This window comes from Podarcis tiliguerta (assembly GCF_965153285.1).
Source record: "Podarcis tiliguerta genome assembly, chromosome: 2".
Lineage (NCBI taxonomy): Eukaryota > Metazoa > Chordata > Lepidosauria > Squamata > Lacertidae > Podarcis > Podarcis tiliguerta.
The window spans coordinates 6,818,995-6,841,858 of NC_139535.1; the positions used below are offsets into that span (position 1 = coordinate 6,818,995).

Genomic DNA, 22,864 nt, shown 5'->3' on the forward strand with positions numbered 1-22,864 from the left:
AGTTAGATTGGCTTCAACCAGAGCCAGGGCCTTTTCAGCTCTGGCTCCGGCCTGGTGGAACGCTCTGCCTCATGAGACCAGGGCCCTGGTTCCACCTGGCCTTTGGCTTGGAGCCAATTTGATTCCCTCCCTCCCTCTCTTTCTTTTTTCTTTTCCTTCTCCTCCTGCGATGAGGCTACATTTTAATATTTTAATGTTCCATTATTTTAATGTTGTATTTTATTTTTGTTTTTACGTTGTAATCATTCATCTTGTTTTTATTATTGCTTGTAAGCCGCTCTGAACCCGGCCTTGGCTGGGGAGGGCGGGGTATAAATAAAAAAATATTATTATTATTATTATTATTATTATTATTATTATTCTAGTATTAAAATCAGCAACTGAAAAACGGAATCTCACTTGAGTGTATTAATGCTTGAGAGAACCTCCAGAAGGCCCTTGGAGCTGGACCTCAGTATCTGGTCTGGACAAACGGGTGTGGAGACGCTCCTTTAGATATTCAGGGCCAATGTCTTTTAGGGTTTTCAAGGTCGGAATCAACAAATGAATGTGGCAGCTGTCTGTTTGGTGGGAGTGAGAGGGGCACCACAATAGCTGGAGCCAGAAACAATGATGGACAAAAACCACCACTTGTAAGTAAGAAGCCAGATGAGTGGTGGTGGCATGAAGGCCGGTTGAGATTGGTGGGGTAGTCCCCATTCACCCCCATGGAGCAGACCTCTCACTTATTTGCACTGAGCTTCTGGAGAAGGGCAGGATCCATCCTTTTTGTCTCCCTCTCTTATTTAGCACCAGCACTCATCGACATCCAATGAATCTAAAGGTTGGGAGATTGAGAGCAAACAAAATATTGACTCATGCAGTACGTAGTTTCTTCCCCCAAATGCCAGTTGCTGGTGACCAGTGCCTGGCAAGGCCCATTGCTTTCATGTAGAGATCCCAAGAACTTTCTCCCCTTTCAATTATAAAAATGATAGTGATTTATTCTTCCCAAAGCTCTAGAGAGATCTCTGGCAGTTGCCCAAACATCAGAAGCCAAGGAAGCCTGAGATTATACATATCACACTGTGCTGGAGGCTGTTGACTTCTTCTCATTACCTGGCTGTGGGGGAGAAAGGAGAGGTCAAAATAGAGGTGTAGGAGGCCAAGACAGAATGACCTCCCTGCTGCGGCTTCTGCTGCTTCCTCTGCTTCTAATGCACCATGATGTCTTGACGCGCAGTGTAAATTAATAATGCCGAGTTTTAAAGAATAAAAGCTTTACTAAGTTAAAATAAACTTCTTTATAAACAACATGGTTCCAAACAGTTTGACACTCAGATTACATGCTAACTCTGCTCACAACCAAAGCAGAGAGACTGATTTCTTACAGAGAGCACAAAAGAGAAACTGGCTACTTTGTCACATGTCAGAGTGACCCAACAGATAGCAGTTAGGCCTGAATAACTTTAGCAGGCCCAAATGACTGTGCAGTCCCAGCACTTCCCAACCTGCTTTACTGCTTTTGCTCTCATGTGTCTTTGTCACATGATAAGTCACATGACAAGTCTGTGAGAAGCTGAAAGCAAAGTGCTCCTTAAATTTGATGAGGGAAGAAAATGAAGCGCAGAGTTACTCATGGCCTGGAGACTTCCTCATTAGCGGAATCATATCTCCAAGAAGCTTTGCTGAGCAACTTCCATATAACTTTTTCCAGCCCCCAGGAACCAAGCTTAAAGTATAAATAATTAAATACATCATGGATATCATGCTTCTCCACCACAACTTCAATGGTTCCCTTTAACCGGGAAATAGTTCTTATTTCAGGGATAGGGAGACAGTGGCCCTTCAAGAGCTGCTTGACTCCGGCTCCTCTCATCCTGACCACTGTTTGTGGAGGCCGAGGCTGAGGGCGGTTTCTAATCTCTTTTCCTTTTGCTCCTTATGGTCTTCAAATAAAAACAACTTGGAGGTCCCGGGCCACAGGGAGGCTAGGCTGCCCTCAACCTGAGCCAGGAATTTTTCGGCCGTTGCCCCGATCTGGTGGAACGCTCTGTCACAAGAGACTAGGGCCCTGCGGGACTTGACATCTTTCCGCAGGGCCTGCAAGACAGAGCTGTTCCACCAGGCCTTTGGCCAAGGCACAGTCTGACCCCCTCCTTTGGTCATCCTCACAGAACTCTAGCCCAATGGTTGCCATTAATTTGATTTGAATTGATTTTAAAATGAAATGATTTTAGAATGCTGTGCTACTTTTATTGTTGTTAGCTACTCTGAGCCTGGCTTCGGCTGGGGAGGGCGGGGTATAAATAAATAAATAAATTATTATTATTGTTGTTGTTGTTGTTGTTGTTGTTGTTATTATTATTATCCATGTCTTTTAAAATCATAAGCTTGAGGTCATAGGCAGCTTTTGGAATGATATTTGTAAGCTACAGTGGGAGTTTGGCCACAGAGCAAGATCAGGACGCTATAAATAAACTGAGGCCTTTGTACAGTTGTAGAATTGTAGAGTTGAATGTCCCCACCCTTCTGAATCTTGAGTGGAACCACAGCTTGTTGTTGGAATTAAAAAATAATCTGGATGCCAGATAGTATTTTCCTGAGGGCTGCAGTAAACTCCATTATTATTATCATTATTTATTGAATTTATATACCACCCTCTACCGGGCGGTGTCAGGGGGGTTCATAGAACAAAATCAAAGTATAACTATGAAACCACAAAATACATAATCAAAAAACAATGCCCCAATAATCCCACCCCCCACTCCATAGGCAAGCAGGTTCCTCTCACTGCAATTCCAGCTAACCCTGTGTATGGCGAGAAAAAGGTCCAAAAGCATCGTTGTCAAAGTTCCCTTAGTGATGCGGAGGAGAAAGATAATTGACAGTTGACCTCTTAAAGCTTCTGATTCCCGATTCTTCACTAATAGCAATTGTGGAGTTGCCCATTGTTGCTTGAAAACATCCCTGTACCAGGCTCTTCTATCTTGAGTTAGACTGCATATTACTCATAGCTGAATTTCCTAAGCCTCATAAGACGTTGTCCACTGAATTACTAAAGTGCAAAATGAACTTAGCGAAATTAGAAGAAAAGGGACATTAAACTAGCTACATGACGGACATAGATAAAAGGTCATATGGAAATCTACAAGATTGTTACACATAGTTTGTGGAAGAGAAATATTTTTGGCACAGGAGTTATGATGAGGATCAAAAGTACAAGACTTGGAGAAAACTCAGTACATTGAAGGACATGACAGAAGCTTGATATTAGGTAGTCAGAAACGAGGTAAGCCGGACACCTCAGTTTGATTAATTATTATTATTATTATAAATAATAATAAAATTTATATAGCGCCCATTGGCCATAGATGTCAGGGTGGTTCACAACATAAAAAGACAATGTAAAGAAAACAAAATACATAATAAAAAAGAACACAAACTAACCAATAATGCCTCTACCAGAAGACATTTAATAGGGCATTGGATGTCAATCAGCCAAAGGGCTGGTTAAAAAGGAACGTTTCGCTTGGGACCTGAAGGTGTACAATGAAGGTACCAGCCGAATCTCCCTGGAGAGCAGGGTCTCCAGTCCCACAAGAAAGCACCCTTGATGTCAGGGGTGCCAACTTGAATAAAATATTGTGGAGACCCAGGTAAGCCATGCCGCACATAAATGATCACATGATGCAGTGCGCACACACAATTTGGATGGGAATACCCATCAACTTTGTAGGGTCCAGCCCTACTGGAAGGAATTTTTTTATTCTGTTTCCGCTGCTAACAGACACATTTAAAAGGTGATCACATGGCTGCCAGGATCAGAGGCTTCATATTTCTGAATGCCAGTTGCTGAGGTCAACTCCAGGAAAGAGCTGTTGCCATCAACTTGGGTTGGCCACTGGGTGCAGCAGGCTACTGGATTAGATTAAGCTTTGAACTGAACCACCAGCACGACTCTTCTAATGTTCTTGTCAGCAGCAAAGTTTGTGCCAAATTCTCACGCACCACAAGTGACCCATGTCAAACTTTGGAGCAGCAACTTTGTTTCCTCCCAAACATGTTTATCTCCAACTCTGCTCCTGCCCCTCAAGCCACACAGAGACTTCAGGTTGTTGCAGAGATGAACTTCCTTCCCCTTATAATTATCAACATCATAGTGATTTATTCTGCCTTGTTCCTGAGGGAAAAGTTGGTGCACAGAAGATCACTGGTATCAGAGACAGACTGAATGACAATGGAGAGTAAGAGGGGTGGGATGTATCTGTGTGAGGTTTAATGCCTCTGAAGGTATAACTGACCACCACCCATATTGGTTAAATAGCAGTTTTTTGGCTTCTTCTGATGTAGCTGGCTATGGGGGAGAGAGGAACACTCGCAAGAGAGGTGTAGCAATCAGTCAGAATGAGATCCCAGATGCTGATGCTGCTCATTTTGCTTGAATCCTGTAGAAACCTGAAGGCAAAATGCCCCCTGAATCCAATCCGGGAAGGAATCAAAGCACAGAATTATTTCCAGACTGGCGACTTCCTCATTGGCGGGATAATATCTCCAAATGTGCTTGGTCTACAACTTCCATACATCTTTTCGCAGCCCCCATTAACCAGGTTTCAGGATGAGTAAGTAATTATATGCAGAAGGACGTCATGTCTTTCTACTGCACCCCAATGGCTCCTGTTTACTAGGGAAACAGTCTCCATTTTAGGGGTGAGGACTCTGTGGTCTTCCAGATGTTGTGGGACTGCAGCTCCCATCACCCCTGATCACTGGCCATGCTGGCAGGGGCTGAAGGGAACTTGAATTTCGCAGCAGCTAGTGGGTTGCATCTTCCCAGACGTGCTCTATTTTTACCTTCTGTGCTGCTGTGTTGCTTGTTGAAGAACACAAGTGTATAAATGAGCCTAATCATGATTTATTTTCATTAAATGGTGAATGGTTTGACACTTTTTAATTGATTGATTTCATACAGTTTGTCAAATAGGTTGTACTGGCATATCTTGTCTATCTTGTTCACCGTCCTAGAGATCAACCGGGATCCCAGGCTCTTACCCAACATCACATTGGGCTACAGCCTTTATGAGAACTATTATAATGCAAGGATTGCAGTGATTTCCACCCACACACTGTTTCCAACTGCTGTCTTCCTGCTATGTGTGTATGGCAGCCCTAATGCAGACCATGATTTAGGGAATCAAATACTATTTATTTTCATTAAATGGTGAATGGTTTGACACTTTTGATTGATTGATTTCTTACAGTATGCCATTTAGGTTCTACTGGCACATCTTGTCCTTCTTGTTCACCATCCAAGAGATCAACCGGGATCCCAGGCTCTTACCCAACATCACCCTGGGCTACAGCCTCTATGAGAACTATTACAATGCAAGGATCACTTCTGATGCCATGCTAGACCTGCTTGCAGGTGGGGAAAGCAATATTCCAAACTATCGCTGTGGAAAATGGAATAATATCTTGGCTGTTCTTGAAGGAGCCAATTCCATCATCTCCAAAGTGATTTCAACCACATCAGGCATGTACAAAATCCCACAGGTATGAAGGGTGGGGCATGGAGGGACACAAAAGAGGTTCGGCAGCAAAATAAATTCTCATTATCGTCAGCAGAGTCAAAAAGAGGCATCAAAGAGGGAGAAAATCCTGAGCTATGTTAAGCTAGATAGCACAGTTGGTTAGAGTGTGGTGCTGCCAACGTCAAGGTTGCAGGCTTGATCCCCGTATGGGACAGCTGCATTGCAGGGGGGAGGACAAGATGAACCTCAGGGTCGCTTCCAACTCTACAATTCTATGACTCTTCAACACAGAGACTTTGCTAGTTTTGAAAATGCCCAAAGTTTCAAAATAAAACTATCAGCCCTGGCCAGCACAATATTTGTTAGGTATTAAATATTTCAGGCTAATCCTGTTCTTTGAAAATGAAACACAATACTTTTTCTTCCCCACTCCAGATCAGTTATGGCTTTGTATCTGGGGTTGTTGATGAGAACACCAAAGTTCCTTTTGTCTACCACGTGGTCCCTAATGAAAAAGTTCAGTACCTGGGGATTGTAAAGTTCCTCCAGCATTTTGGATGGACGTGGATCGGCCTCTTTGCTCCAGACAGTGAGAATGGAGAAAGGTTCTTGAGTGCCTTGACATCTCTGATGGCCAGCAATGGAATTTGTGTGGCCTTTTCAGTAAGAATACCAGAAAAGAATGAACATGAGAGGTTCACACAAAGTGAATTAATTGCCCTACGGAGACAGACCAATGTATTCCTTTACTATGTAAGCAGTTATAGGGGATTGGGTTTCATCATGGCACTACAACAAAAACTCAGGAACCATATGGGGTCAAAAGTATGGCTCACAACAGCTTTTCAGGACATTGACACGAATTTGTCTTTCGGTCCGAAATACTTGAAGTATATCCATGGTTCATTTTCCTTTGTAATGAAGACCAAAATAAGGAGCCAACGTGACTGCTGTAAATCAGAGTCCTATCTTCTTAATCTTTTGCGGCAAAAAGCATTTAGTTGTTCATACTCAAAGCACGTCCTCGCTGTGAGAGGTTGGACAAGATGCAGAGATGTGGAGAATCTGGAGGTGCCGTCTGAAGAGGAGCTGCAGAGTGTTCTGTCTCAAGACAGCCACAGAACATACTTCAGTCTCCAAATCATGGCACATGCTTTAAATGTTGCCTGTTCTTCTAGATCAACGCAGATGTTGATGGCAGGTGGAGGAGACCAGTTGGCATGTCAAAGGCTACAGCCATGGCAGGTATTTCCTTTCCCTTTCTAGAAATCAAAGTTCTTTCTACCAACTCTACAATAATCATTCTCATTGATTTAGACATGAATGCAATATCAAGGTGGTCTACTGCAATAAAAATCATAAGACCATATAATAAAATCAATAGAAGCCAAAGCAAGTTAAAAGCAGACGTCCCTCCACCTGGAGGGTGTCTGTTTAGTTTTGCAAGTAGGAGAAGTTGTGGCATGACAGGAGTTTTGAGTTCCAAGGAAGCAGGGATGAGGCATCTAAAATGCCTTCTAAGTTCTGGTGTTTAGTCCTCTGTAAATTCCAACGAGGCCAGGTATGCCAGGACTTTGGAGTTCAAAGGGAGAAGGGATGAGATGTCCAAAATGCTTTGAAATGCTGGTGTTTTCCCTGTCATTCCAGTTTCACCCTTTCTTAAGAGAAACCCGGTTGTTGAACACTTCCATGGGCGGACTGTATTTGGGTGAGAATGGGGAGCTGCCAATCATGTTTGATATTGAGAATTGGGTGGTGCTTCCCAATGAGTCTTGTGTTAGAGTGAAAATTGGGAGTATAGAGAGAGAGGCATCCACTGACTTCAAGCTCGCCATTAACCCAGAAGCTATTGTGTGGCCCAAGTGGTTCAACCAGGTAAGAGCCCCTTTATTCCACATGATACACATGAAGATCTAGTAATCTGTTGAATATTTCCAAGAGGAATTCAAGTATAATCTTTTTGAAGTTTGGCTTATGCTTTCATTATAATTAATTAAGTAAACTATTAAATGTGCATAATGTTCTACATGTGCAGATACACACACACACATGCATGTATGTATGTATGTATATTTGTATGTATGTAATTTTTTCATTTGTTGTGGGAGCCTTTTTGTGGAACCTGATTGAACTGAACAATATAATCCCTGGCAAATCCAGCAACAGAAAAATTCTGTGTTGCCTGCCTTCCCTGGATGTACTTATTTTGCTTAATGGTTAATCCAGCCCAGCCCTGCGAGATCTCATGAGAACATCTCAGAGCCCACGCATGAGCATCCTGGAGCCCAGTGAGCAAAAGAGAGAGCTTGGGAGTAAGGCCTGCTTGGCCTGCCAGCTCCGGAAGGTCAGGGTGGTTGTGCAGGAGCCGTTCCAAGGGGCTCATTCGAGTGCAGTCGAATTTTGGTTCTGGAACTTAATCCATTCCAGAAGTCCGCTCAACTCCCCAAACTGTTCGAAAACCAAGGTACGGCTTCCAATTGGTTGCAGCAGCTTCCTGCACTCAACTGAAAGCCACTTGCTTCCGGGTTTGCAGCGATCAGTAGCTGATTTGTTTGGGAGCCAAGCCATTCAGGAACCAAGGTCCCACTGTATATACATTTTTGCATATAGTACTCCTTCCCCGGAATGTAACTCCTGCATAAGATGTGATCATACTCTATGTTTAAATACTGCTCTTCATCAGAGTGTTTTATTGCTGCTGTTCTGGGATGGGATTTTTCTTTTCTTTTGTTTCTGCATCTTTTGCCCTGTGCCTAGAGAACCTGTTGGGTTGTTTCCGAACTCTATGAATCAACTCCATAGACACAAATACTCGTGGCACACAAATATTTCCCCTGTATGTACCTTCATTATTATTATTATTAGACTGTGCCTCAGTCCAGTAGTTCAAAGACCTATGTATTAATACTCTTTTCAGTACATTTCCGAGCACAATACAAAGTGTTGGTGCTGACCTTTAAAGCCCTAAACCGCCTCAGCCCAGTAGACCTGAAGGAGCGTCTCTACCCCATTGTTCAGCCCAGACACAGGTCCAGCTCCGAGGGCCTTCTGGCGGTTCCCTCCCTGCAAGAAGTGAGGTTACAGGGAACCAGACAGGGCCTTCTCGGTAGTGGTGCCTGCCCTGTGGTACATCCTCCCATCAGATGTCAAGGAAATAAACAACTACCTGACTTTTATAAGACATCTGAAGGTAGCCATGTTCAGGGAAGTTCTTAATGATTGATGTTGTAATGTTTTCCTAATCTTTTGTGGGCAGCCTCCCAGAGTGGCTGTGGAAACCCAGCCAGATGGGTGGGGTATAAATAAATTGTTATTGTTATTGTTATTATTTAAAAAGCAAACACAGCAGGGAGGCTTCCGTTCTACATAATAATAATAGTAATAATAATTTATTATTTGTACCTCGCCCATCTGGCTGGGCCTCCCCAGCCACTCTGGGAGGTTTCCACAGAGTCCAAAAATACAGTAAGATGTCACACATTAAAAACTTCCCTGAACAGGGCTGCCTTAAGATGCCTTCTGAATGTCAGGTAGATGTTTATCGCTTTGACATCTGATGGGAGGGTGTTCCACAGGGCGGGCGCCACTCCCGAAAAAGGCCCTCTGCCTGGTTCCCTGTAGCTTTGCTTCTCGCAATGAGAGAACCGCCAGAAGGCCCTCGGCGCTGGACCTCAGTGTCCGGGCAGAACGATGGGGGTGGAGACGCTCCTTCAGGTATACTGGGCCGAGGCCATTTACATCCAGCATAGGAGCCAACTCCTAGGAGCTGTGGGGGCTTTGGCCCCCACATTGAAATATTTGAGGGGGCTGGGGCCCCATAAAGTTGATGGGCATCAATTATGTGTTGTGTGGCTTACCTAGACCCCCACAATATTTTACTCACGTTGGCACCTCTTACATCAAGGGTGCTTTCTTGTGGGACTGGAGACCCTGCTGTGTTCTTTCCAGACTCTCTGAGTGAGTTCCATAGGCACAAATATTGCCGACACTTCCCCTTTAATGTGCATCTTTTCTTTATGGCTAGACTGTGCCTCACGCCAGGTGTATCAAAAGGTGTCGCCCAGGATATGCCAAGGTGGTTCAAGAAGGAAAGCCGGTTTGCTGCTATGCTTGTGTTCCGTGTGGGGAAGGGACCATATCTGCACAGGAAGGTGGGGGACGCCACAGGAGATGGAATTGGTTGGGAGAATATGAATAGGGCAACATATTAGTCAGACACATTCTGGGAAGATTCTAAAGACATATTTGGATGCAGATCCTTTCTTGATTTTTAATCCCCTCCTGGGAAGTAATTTGAAAGAAATGACTCGCAGGAAGCAATCTCTGGGATGCAAATTGGGTTCAGCCTGCCCTGCCCATAAGGCACAGCTTTGGTTATTTTATAGCAAGCCTTCTCGGATCAGAGAACCAGAACCACCCTCACAAAAGTGAATTAAAAATGTCTTTAAAATAAACGAGAAATAGTGAAAATTGCAATTCATTTAAAAGAGAGGAAGCATGATGCACAATAATAAAAAAGTTAGGTGAACATTACATTACATTGCATTGTAGAACAATTAAAAATTATGGTATTTCAGCAGGAAGTTATTGGATATCCCAGACAAGGAGTTTGAGAACAGCTGTAGCAGCTTGGAAGAGAGGAGTTCAAGGATATTAAAAATAAATAAATTATAAGTTGTTTGTCCTTGTTTCTCAGTTGGATCCTTTTACATGGTTTGCATGTTTTGTGGTATTTCGTTCATTGTGACTTGCTGTTTTTTATTGATTATTGATTGGTAATTCTTTATTGTACATGATAAGTGTAAGCTGTTTAGCATTTGCTGATATTAGATTTTACTGTTTACTATTCCTTGGGACGTCTCTACTTTTTAAAATGCTGCCTAGAAAAAAAAAAAAGTAGCGACATCACCTTGCCAACAAAGGTCCGTATAGTAAAAGCTATGGTTTTCCCAGTAGTGATGTATGGAAGTGAGAGCTGGACCATAAAAAAGGCTGATCGCCGAAGAATTGACGCTTTTGAATTATGGTGCTGGAGAAGACTCTTGAGAGTCCCATGGACTGCAAGAAGATCAAACGCATCCATTCTTAAGGACACGACTGAACGACTAAACAACAACATTCCTTGGGACTCGGGAGGCGCTGTGGGTAAAACCTCAGTGCCTAGGACTTGCTGATCATAAGGTCGGCGGTTCGAATCCCCGCAGCGGGGTGAGCTCCCTCCGTTCGGTCCCAGCTCCTGCCCACCGAGCAGTTCGAAAGCACCCCCGGGTGCAAGTAGATAAATAGATACCGCTTTATAGCGGGAAGGTAAACGGCGTTTCCGTGTGCTGCGCTGGTGCTGGCTCGCCAGCTGCAGCTTCGTCACGCTGGCCACGTGACCCGGAAGTGTCTTTGGACGGCGCCAGCTCGTGGCCTCTTGAGCGAGATGGGTGCACAACCCTAGAGTTGGACACGACTGGCCCGTACGGGCAAGGGTACCTTTACCTTTATTCCTTGGTATTATTATTGAATATTATTGAATTTTGCTTTATTTGATATGTTGTTTATTTTAAAGTTATGCTTTTATTATGACTTTTTGTGTGTGTATTATGTCTGTGATCTTTGCTGTCTATTTCGTAGTTTTTTCAGCTTGTAACCCTCCTTCTGCATAGCAATATAGAAAGGCAGTATAGAAATTAAAAGCGAAATGAAATATGGAAATAAAGTAGTGTTACTGCCAGAAAACTATCGCATAAGGAAATGCACCAAAAACACTTCCCTTTCTTACAATACGTTCTCATTTTCTGCTATCTCCCATATGAGTGCATTTCTCGACATGTAATAGATTATGCCTGTAAGCAAAGCTAAAGCCATTCCTTTTCTCCTCCTCAGATGCAGAGCGTTGCACCAAATGTCCAGAAGAACAATATGCAAACAAGGACCGAGATCACTGCATTCCGAGGATTATCACCTTCCTATCATATAAAGAATATTTGGGGATTCTCCTGACTTCTTTGGCTCTCTTCCTGTCCTTAACCACAGGCTTTGTTGTAGGGATCTTCATTAAACACAAGGAAACTCCCATAGTCAAAGCCAACAACAGGGACCTCTCCTACATCCTCCTTGTCTCCCTCCTGCTGTCCTTCTTGTCCTCCTTCCTCTTCATTGGCCGTCCCAGGAAAGTCACCTGCCTCCTTCGACAAACGGCCTTCAGCATCATCTTCTCAGTTGCTGTATCTTCTTTGCTGTCCAAAACCATCATGGTGGTGCTGGCCTTCCTGGCCACAAAGCCAGGGAACAGGGTGAGGAGATGGTTAGGGAAAGGTTTGGCCAACTCCATTGTCCTTTCCTGCTCCAGTGTCCAAATGGTCATTTGCATCATTTGGCTGGGCATCTCTCCCCCATTCCCAGACTCGGACAAGCATTCCCAGGCTGGAGAGATCACCCTGCAATGCAATGAAGGGTATGTGGCCATGTTTTATGCTGCCCTGGGTTACATGGGCTTCCTGGCTGCCATCTGCTTCACGGTGGCTTTCCTGGCCAGGAAGCTGCCTGGGGCCTTCAATGAAGCCAAGCTGATCACCTTCAGCATGCTGGTCTTCTGCAGTGTTTGGGTCTCCTTTGTGCCTACCTACCTGAGCACAAAGGGGAAATACATGGTAGCCGTGCAGATCTTCTCTATCTTGGCTTCTAGTGCTGGGCTTCTGGGCTGCATCTTCATTCCCAAATGCTACATTCTTGTGCTGAGGCCTGATCTGAACACAAAGGAACACCTGGCCAGAAAAACTAAAGTTGTTGTCTGATTCTTAGCATATTTATAACTGTATTCCACCACAGTAGTAGTGAAACACACAGAGTTGCCTTAGGAATGAATTTATCTCCTTAGATAAAATTTGCTCTTCATTTTTCATTCATCTTGAATGATGAAAGGGAATCATTGAATCACATGCCTGAAGAGTGTCTGGACTTACAACTTTTAGGGATATCCCTACCTGTAGAGTTACATGGAGTGCAGCCTCCCTCTTCATACATAATTATCTTTCTCTACCATATCCAGTTTGTACTTTGACATGACCCACCTTCCTTTCTTCCTGAGTTGGGCTTCCTAAGCCCAAAGAATAACTTAGTGTAACCTGAAATTCTGCTTCTAATGAAGGAGGTGAGGACAGGTGACCCCACCTAGGCCCGAAGTCACCCCAGGCCTCAAAACCAAATTTCCCCTTTCTCTCTTCTAAAAATCCACAGCTTCAGCTTTTCTCTGCTCTTCTCTGCTTTCTCACAAGATGCTGCTGCATAGGCAAAACGTTATTTTTATCAGTACGAGAGAGCTTCAAGGAGCTAATGAATAGACTCTATCAATGCCAAGAATAAGCTGGCCTGGGAACTGAGTCTTATCTCATCCAGTTGCAACACATCTTGGACACGCTGAAACGCAAGGCTCCTCACCCCCCTTAGCTTCTCATCCCCCTTTCCTGGGAAGGGTGCCAAGAGTCCCAAGAGAGGAGCTTTCTGTTCATGCTCAGGGAAACTCATGAGGCAAGACTCCTGAGGAGGGGAAGAAGGGGGAGGGAACTGGAGGGGAATATATGCTTTGTGCAAATGGCTGTGAACTTGTGCTAAGCTTGTGAGTTATCACACTTGCTCCTTCTACCAAGCCCGGATGGTTGTAATAAAGCTCTTTCTCTGGATCAACCCTGGAGTGTCTGCTTGACTCCCACTTCCCTGTCCCGGGCGCAATGCTCTTCCCACCCGAAGGCAAAGCCTGAAAAGGCTACACTAGAATTAAAAACAGCAACTGAAAAACGGAATCTCAATGCAGTGTATTAATGCTTGAGGGAACCTCCAGAAGGCCCTTGGAGCTGGACCTCAGTATCTGGTCTGGACAATGGGTGTGGAGACGCTCCTTTAGATATACAGGACCACTTGGTATTGTAGGGAATGAGATAAATCAGAAAGATAGGAAACTATTTTTGTACGCAGTAACAGCAGCGAGAATATTGATAGCTCAGAAATGGAAGCAAGAAGAACTACCAACACTGGAAGAATGGAGAATGAAGATGATGGACTTTGCGGAACTGGATAGAATGACAGGAAGAATTCGAAATCGACGAGATCAGAGATTTACTGAAGAAGGGAAAAAATTTCAGAATATATGCATAATTTAAGTGAAAAACAAATAACGTTTGTAACTTTTAATGAAGCTTTGTAAAAAAAGAAAGATTAAAATTGGAGTTGAAATAAGATTTAATTTACAATACTAGATGAGAACTAAGAAATGTGTGGGAAATTAAGAAGGGAAGGAGTACCAGCCAAGTTGAGGGAAGTCAAAAGGTGAGAATGGTTTTTAAAAAATTGTATGAATTGTATTTGTTTTATTTGTAAACTGAATAAAAATTATATTGAAAAAAGATATACAGGACCAATGTCATTTAGGGTTTTCAAGGTCAGCATCAACAAATAAATGTGGCAGCTCTCTGTTTGGTGGGAGTGAGAGGGGCACCACGATAGCTGGAGCCAGAGACAATGGTGGAGCAGAACAACCACTTGTAAGTAAAAAGGCAGGGGAGTGGTGGTGGCATGAAGGCCGGTTGAGATAGGTGGGGTAGTCCCCACTCACCCCCATGGAGCAGACCTCTCACTTATTTGCCCTGAGCTGCTGAAGAAGGGCAGGATGCACCCCTTTTGTCTCCCTCTCTTATTTAGTGCCAGCACTCAGAGACATCCAATGAATCGGAAGGTTGGGAGATTGAGAGCAAACAAAAGATTGAATCATGCAGTAGATAGTTACTTCCCCCAAATGCCAGTCGCTGGTGACCAGTGCCTGGCAAGGCCCATTGCTTTCATGCCCTGCTTGTGAACTTCTCAGCAATGTCTGATCGGCCACTGTGTTGCAGGACTAGATGGGAGTTTAGACTAACAAAATACATAATCAAAAAACAATGCCCCAATAACCCCACCCCCACTACATAGGCAAGCAGTTTCCTCTCACTGCAATTCCAGCTAACATTTAAAAGGCGTTCACATGACTGCCAGGATCAGACCCTGCATATTTCTGAATGCCAGTTGCTGAGGTCAACTCCAGGAAAGAGCTGTTGCCATCAACTTGGACTGGCCACTGGGTGCAACAGGATACTGGATTAGATTAAGCTTTGAATTGAACCAGCAGCAGGACTCTTCTAATGCTCTTGTCAGCAGCAAAGTTCGTGCCAAACTCTCACACACCACAAGTGACCCATGTCAAACTTTGGGGCACCGACTTTGATTCCTCGCAACCTTGTTTATCTCCAACTCTGTTCCTGCCCCTCAAGCCACACAGAGACTTCAGGTTGTTGCAGAGATGAACTTCCTTCCCCTTATAATTATCAAAATCATAGTGATTCATTCTGCCTTGTTCCTGAGGGAAAGGTTGATGCACAGAAGATCACCTGTGTCAGAGACTGAGTCAAGACTGAGAGTAAGAGGGGTGGGATACATCTGTGTGAGGTTTAATGGCTCTGAAGCTATCGCTGAGCACTACCAATATGGGATAAATAAGAGTTTTTTGGCTTCTTCTGATGTAGCTGGCTATGGGGGTGAGAGGAACATTCACAAGAGAGGTGTAGCAATCAGTCAGAATGAGATTGCTGATGCTGCTCATTTTGCTTGAATCCTGTAGAAACGTGAAGGCAAAATGCCCCTTGAATCCAATCCGGGAAGGAATCAAAGCACAGAATTATTTCCAGACTGGCGACTTCCTCATTGGCGGGATAATATCTCCAAATGTGCTTGGTCTACAACTTCCATACATCTTTTCGCAGCCCCCATTGACCAGGTTTGAGGACGAGTAAGTAATTATATGCAGAAGGATGTCATGTTTTTCTACTGCACCCCAATGGCTCCTGTTTACTAGGGAAATAGCCTCCATTTTAGGGGTGAGGACTCTGTGGTCTTCCAGATGTTGCAGGACTCCAGCTCCCATCACCCCGATCACTGGCCATGCTGGCAGGGGCTGAAGGGAACTTGAGTTTCGCAGCAGCTAGTGGGTTGCATCTTCCCAGACGTGCTCTATTTTTACCTTCTGTGCTGTTGTGTTGCTTGCTGAAGAACAGGAGTGTATAAATGAACCCTATCAAGCACCAAAATGATTCACTGAATGATCACACCTGCATTCATGAGATGAGTGGGACACTGGAGAAAATCCTACTTTGTGTTCCTGGTATGCAGGTGTAGGGGAAATAGCACTTTCTGAACACTTGACCCAATGCAGTAGAGTTTTTAATGGACGAGTAAATAGAACCAAATTTTTAAGCATGTGGTTGTTCTTTACAGATCACATTAAGAAGCCAGCACAGTTATTGCAACCCCCTATAACACCTGTATCTCTATGGAGAGGACTGATTAACCAATGAGGCTTAAGGTTACTTAAGCAACCTTGAGGTTCCTTCCAATAACATATACTCCAAGTGTTGTGTTTGCTGTTCATGTTAAGTTTATAGTGTTACTTTTGAAAACCAAACCAACACATATTTAAACAAACAAAACAGAGGTCTTTTGTGCTGATATTTGGGAGGGCATTTGATTCCATGCTTCCCCTGTCTGAAATAACCTCCCAGAAGATATCAGCAGAATTAGTGTATGCGACTCCATTGCAATGAGATTGAACAGTTCCCACAGGGAGAAATATGAAAGACAAGGAAACTATTCTCCTGGGTGAAATGCTAGTTTAAGTGGACATTATCTCAACCTGGAACTACACAAGAAGCCCCCCTGGATGCAGAATAAGACACACAATTGCAAGCTTAGGAAAGTTCAGTGCTTCTGGGGAATTAATTTGGCTCCAGTGACTTTTTCTTTGCACCCCCCCCCCAAGCAGCAATCCACATTCCTAATATTTTCCCTCACTGCTGTGCCAGACACCTGAATTCACTTGCACCAGAGAGACGGAAGGAAATACATCCTTCTGATGGTTTGTTTCACAGAAAGACTGGTTGGAACTGACCTTTCTTAAATAACAGCCCAATCCGAATCATGCCTATTGAAAATAAGCCATACTAATCAAATAGAGCCTCTAAACAGACTTAGCTCTCCATTGCAGTTGGCTCTTTATGCAACTCCTTTGAAGCAGCCATGTCCCCATATTTCTCACACATTCGGAAAAAAGAATGTTTCTTCATTATTATTTGTTTTGAAGATGTGTGCAATCCTTATAATTGCTCTTGAGCGATCCTTATATTTTAATTCTTAAGTGGCAAATGGAATTTCATCTTGTGAGAAGGATATGTCTCTTCTCACCCTTCAAACAAACATACAGACTAGGGTCCCCATACTACAACAAGTGAAAATTCAGACACAAAAGTTATTTTGAGTTATTTTAAAGGAAATTCCAGTGATTTCCACCCGGACACTGTTTCCAACTGCCGTCTTCCTTCGATGTCCGTATGGCAGCCCTAATGCAGACCAATTTAATTAGGAATCAAATACTATTTATTTTCATTAAATGGTGAATGTTTGACACTTTTAATTGATTGATTTCTTAAAGTATGCCGGATAGGTTATACTGGCATATCTCGTCCTTCTTGCTCACCATCCAAGAGATCACCGGGATCCCAGGCTCTTACCCAACATCACTCTGGGCTACAGCCTCTATGAGAACTATTACAATGCAAGGATCACTTCTGATGCCATGCTAGACCTGCTTGCAGGTGGGGAAAGCAATATTCCAAACTATCGCTGTGGAAAATGGAATAATATCTTGGCTGTTCTTGAAGGAGCCAATTCCATCATCTCCAAAGTGATTTCAACCACGTCGGGCATGTACAAAATCCCACAGGTATGAAGGGTGGGACACGAAAGAGATTCAGCAGCAAAATAAATTCACTTTATTGTCAGCAAAAAGAGGCATCAAAGAGGCAGAAAATCCTGAGCTATGTTAAGCTAGATAGCTCAGTTGGTTAGAGTGTGGTGCTGCCAACGTCAAGCTTGCAGGCTTGATCCCCGTATGGGACAGCTGCATTGCAGGGGGGAGGACAAGATGAACCTCAGGGTTGCTTCCAATGCTACAAATCTATGATTCTTCAACACAGAGACTTTGCTAGTTTTGCAACTGCCCAAAGTTTCAAAATCAGTCCCGGTCAGCACAATATTTGTTAGTTATTAAATATTTCAGGCTAATCCTGTTCTTTGCTCTGAAAATGAAACACTATACTTTTTCTTCCCCACTCCAGATCAGTTATGGCTTTGTATCTGGGGTTCTTGATGAGAACACCAAAGTTCCTTTTGTGTACCGTACGGTCCCAAATGAAAAAGTTCAGTACCTGGGGATTATAAAGATGTTCGAGCATTTCGGATGGACGTGGATCGGCCTCTTTGTTCCAGACAATAAGAATGGAGAAAGGTTCTTGAGTGCCTTGACATCTCTGATGGCCAGCAATGGAATTTGTGTTGGCTTTTCAGTAAGAATACCAGAAAAGAATGAACCTAAGATGTTCACACAAAGTGAATTAATTGCCCTTTGGAGACAGACCAATGTATTCCTTTACTATGTCAACGTTCATACAGCACTGCGTGTTATCATGCAACTACAAGAAGAACAGGAGAAACAAATTGGGCCAAAAGTATGGCTCACAACAGCTTTTCAAGACATTGACATGAATTTGTCTTATGGTCCCAAGTACTTGAAGTATATCCATGGTTCATTCTCCTTTGTAATGAGGACCAAAATAAGGAGTAAACGTGACTGCTGTAAATCAGAGTCCCATAATCTTAATCTTTTGCGGCAAAAAGCATTTAGTTGTTCATACTCAAAGCACGTCCTTGCTGTGAGAGGTTGGACAAGATGCAGAGATGTGGAGAATCCGGAGGTGCCGCCTGAAGAGGAGCTGCAGAGTGTTCTGTCGCAAGACAGCCACAGAACATACTTCAGTCTCCAAATCATGGCACATGCTTTAAATGTTGCCTGTTCATCTAGATCAACGCAGATGTTGATGGCGGGTGGAGGAGACCAGTTGGCATGTCAAAGGCTAGAGCCATGGCAGGTATTTCCTTTCCCTTTCTAGAAATCGAAGTTCTTTCTACCAACTCTACAATAATCATTCTCATTGATTTAGACATGAATGCAACAGTGAGGAAAAAGTTTTTGTTTTATTTATTTAGATTTAGATTCTTTTTTTAGGCTCCTGCTGGAAAATATATATACAATGTGTATTTCATAAAATATCAAGGTGGTCTACTGCAATAAAAAACATAAGACCATATAATAAAACCATAAGAAGCCAAAACAAGTTAAAAGCAGACGTCCCTCCACCTGGAGGGTGTCTGTTTAGCCTTGCCAATAGGAGAAGTTGTGGCACGACAGGAGTTTTGAGTTCCAAGGAAGCAGGGATGAGGCATCTAAAATGCTTTCTAAGTTCGGGTGTTTAGTCCTCCGTAAATTCCAACGAGGCCAGTTATGCCAGGACTTTGGAGCTGAAAGGGAGCAGGGATGAGATGTCCAAAGTGCTTTGAAATGCTGGTCTTTTCCCTGTCATTCCAGCTTCACCCTTTCTTAAGAGAAACCCGGTTGTTGAACACTTCTATGGGCGGACTGTATTTGGGTGAGAATGGGGAGCTGCCAATCATGTTTGATATTGAGAATTGGGTGGTGCTTCCCAATGAGTCTTGTGTTAGAGTGAAAATTGGGAGTATAGAGAGAGAGGCATCCACTGACTTCAATCTCGCCATTAACCCAGAAGCTATTGTGTGGCCCAAGTGGTTCAACCAGGGAAGAGCCCCTTTATTCCACATGATACACATTAAGATATAGTAATCTGTTGAATATTTCCAAGAGGAATTCAAGTATAATCTTTTGGAAGTTTGGCTGATGCTTTCATTATAATTATTTAAGTAAATTATTGTTGTTGTTTAGTCGTTTAGTCGTGTCCGACTCTTCGTGACTCCATGGACCAGAGCACGCCAGGCAATTCTGTCTTCCACTGTCTCCCGCAGTTTGGTCAGACTCATGTTTGTAGCTTTGAGAACACTGTCCAACCATTTCGCCCTCTGCCGTCCCCTTCTCCTTGTGCCCTTCATCTTTCCCAACATCAGGGTCTTTTTCAGGAAGTCTTCTCTTCTCATGAGGTGGCCAAAGTATTGGAGCCTCAGCTTCACGATCTGTCCTTCCAGTGAGCACTCAGGGCTAATTTCCTTAAGAATGGATGTGTTTGATCTTCTTGCAGTCCATGGGACTCTCAAGAGTCTCCTCCAGCACCATAATTCAAAAGCATCAATTCTTCGGTGATCAGCCTTCTTTATGGTCCAGCTCTCACTTCCATACATCACTACTGGGAAAACCATGGCTTTAATTATACGGACCTTTGTTGGCAAGGTGATGTCTCTGCTTTTTAAGATGCTGTCTAGGTTTGTCATCGCCTTTCTCCCAAGAAGCAGGCGTCTTTTAATTTCGTGACTGCTGTCACCATCTGCAGTGATAATGGAGCCCAAGAAAGTAAAATCTCTCACTGCTTCCATTTCTTCCCCTTCTATTTGCCAGGAGGTGATGGGCCCAGTGGCCATGATCTTCGTTTTTTTGATGTTGAGCTTCAGACCATATTTGGCGCTCTCCTCTTTCACCCTCATTAAAAGGTGCTTTAATTCCTCCTCACTTTCTGCCATCAAGGTTGTGTCATCTGCATATCTGAGGTTGTTGATATTTCTTCCGGCGATCTTAATTCCGGCTTGGGATTCATCCAGCCCAGCCTTTCGCATGATAAATTCTGCATATAAGTTAAATAAGCAGGGAGACAATATACAGCCCTGCCGTACTCCTTGCCCAATTTTAACCAATCAGTTGTTCCATATCCAGTTCTAACTGTAGCTTCTTGTTCCACATAGAGATTTCTCAGGAGACAGATGATCTTCTCCAATCCTCTGGCCACTACTGAGTTTTCCAAACTTGCTGACATATTGTGTGTAGCACCTTAACAGCATCATCTTTTAAAATTTTAAGTAGTTCAGCTGGAATACCATCACTTCCACTGGCCTTGTTATTTGCAGTGCTTTCTAAGGCCCATTTGACTTCACTCTCCAGGATGTCTGGCTCAAGGTCAGCAACCACACTACCTGGGGTGTACGAGCCATCCATATCTTTCTGGTATAATTCCTCTGTGTATTCTTGCCACCTCTTCTTGATGTCTTCTGCTTCTGTTAGGTCCATACCACTTTTGTCCTTTATTATGGTAATCTTTGTGCGAAATGTTCCTTTCATATCTCCAATTTTCTTGAACAGATCTCTGGTTCTTCCCATTCTGTTGTTTTCCTCTATTTCTTTGCATTGCTCATTTAAGAAGGCCTTCTTGTCTCTCCTTGCTATTTTTTGGAAATCTGCATTCAATTTGCTGTATCTTTCACTATCTCCCTCACATTTTGCTTGCCTTCTCTCCTCCGCTATTTGTAAGGCCTCGTTGGACAGCCACTTTGCTTTCTTGCATTTCCTTTTCATTGGGATGGTTTTCGTTGCTGCCTCCTGTATAATGTTGCGAGCCTCCATCCATAGTTCTTCAGGCACTCTGTCCACCAAATCTAAATCCTTAAACCTGTTCCTCACATCCACTGTGTATTCATAAGGGATTTGACTTAGATTGTATCTTATCGGCTCCGTGGTTTTTCCTACTTTCTTCAGTTTAAACTTGAATTTTGCTATAAGAAGCTGATGATCTGAGTCCGCTCCAGGTCTTGTTTTTGCTGACTGTATAGAGCTTCTCCATCTTTGGCTGCAGAGAATATAATCAATCTGATTTCGATGCTGCCCATCTGGTGATGTCCATGTGTAGAGTCGTCTCTTGTGTTGTTGGAAAAGAGTGTTTGTGATGACCAGCTTGTTCTCTTGGCAGAACTCTATTAGCCTTTGCCCTGCTTCATTTTGAACTCCAAGGCCAAACTTGCCAGTTGTTCCTTTTATCTATTGACTCCCTACCTTAGCATTCCAATCCCCTATAATGAGAAGAACATCCTTCTTTGGTGTCATTTCTATAAGGTGTTGTAAGTCTTCATAGAATTGGTCAATTTCAGTTTCTGAAAGTAAATTATTAAATGTGCATAATGCTCTTCATGTGCAGATACACACACACAGATGTATATCTGTATGTTTGTATGTATGTAATTTTTTCATCTATTGTGGGAGCCTTTTTTGTGGAACCTGATTGACCTGCACAATATGGTCCATGGGAAATCCAGCAACAGAAAAATTCTGTGGCCCCTCCTTCCCTGGTGCCCTATGCACGTACTTATTTTGCTTAATGGTTAATCCAGCCCAGCCCTGCGAGATCTCATGAGAACATCTCAGAGCCCACGCAAGAGCATCCTGGAGCCCAGTGAGCAAAAGAGAGAGAGCTTGGGAGTAAGGCTTGCTTGGCCTGCCAGCTCCGGAAGGTCAGGGTGGTTGTGCAGGAGCCGTTCCAAGGGGCTCATTCGAGTGCAGTGGAATTTTGGTTCTGGAACTTAATCCATTCCAGAAGTCCGCTCAACTCCCCAAACTGTTCGAAAACCAAGGTACGGCTTCCGATTGGCTGCAGCAGCTTCCTGCACTCAATTGAAAGCCACGATGGACGTTTGGCTTCTGAAAAATGTTTACAAACCAGAAAACCTGCTTCCGGGTTTGCAGCGTTCGGGAGCTGATTTGTTTGGGAGCCAAGCCATTCAGGAACCAAGGTACCACTGTATATACATTTTTGCATATACTACTCCTTCCCCGGAATGTAACCCCTGCATAAGATGTGATCATACTCTATGTTTAAATACTGCTCTTCATCAGAGTGTTTTATTGCTGCTGTTCTGGGATGCGATTTTTCTTTTCCTTTCTATTGTTTCTGCATCTTTTGCCCTGTGCCTAGAGAACTTGTTCGGTTGTTTCCAAACTTTATGAATCAACTCCATAGACACAAATTCTCCTGGCACACAAATACTTCCCCTGAATGTACCCAATTTTTTATTAATATTATACTGTGCTTCATTCCAGTTGTTCAAAGACCTATGTACTAATACTTTTTTCAGTACGTTTCCGAGCACAATTCAAAGCGTTGGTGCTGACCTTTAAAGCCCTAAACGGCCTCAGCCTATTATATCTGAAGGAGCGTCTCCACCCCCATCGCTCAGCACGGATACTGAGGTCCAGCTCTGAGGGCCTTTTGGCGGTTCCCTCCCTGGAAGAAGTGAGGTTACAGGGAACCAGGCAGAGGGCCTTCTCGGTAGTTGCGCCTGCCCCGTGGAATGCCCTCCCATCAGATGTCAAGGAAATAAACAACTTCCTGACTTTTAGAAGACATCTGAAGGCAGCCCTGTTTAGGGAAGTTTTAAGTGATTGATGTTTTAATGTATTTCTAATCTTTTGTTGCAAGCTGTCCAGCGCGGCTGGGGGAACCCAG

At 43.6% G+C, this 22,864-nt stretch overlaps 1 protein-coding gene and 1 long non-coding RNA gene across 2 annotated transcripts in view; one reads left to right on the forward strand and one right to left on the reverse strand.

The window, feature by feature from the left end:
* LOC310671218 overlaps positions 1-22,864 on the reverse strand; it is a 497,424-nt gene that overhangs the window by 129,497 nt on the left and 345,063 nt on the right. The window lies entirely within an intron of this gene.
* On the forward strand, positions 4,304-12,292 carry LOC310672807 (vomeronasal type-2 receptor 26-like; the record flags this gene model as incomplete). The annotated part of the gene is made up of 6 exons (XM_083430464.1): positions 4,304-4,601; positions 5,241-5,532; positions 5,946-6,755; positions 7,158-7,385; positions 9,535-9,661; positions 11,382-12,292. Exons 1-6 carry the CDS (start codon positions 4,387-4,389, stop codon positions 12,290-12,292), a joined length of 2,583 nt encoding a protein of 860 aa, XP_083286590.1. The 5' UTR covers positions 4,304-4,386.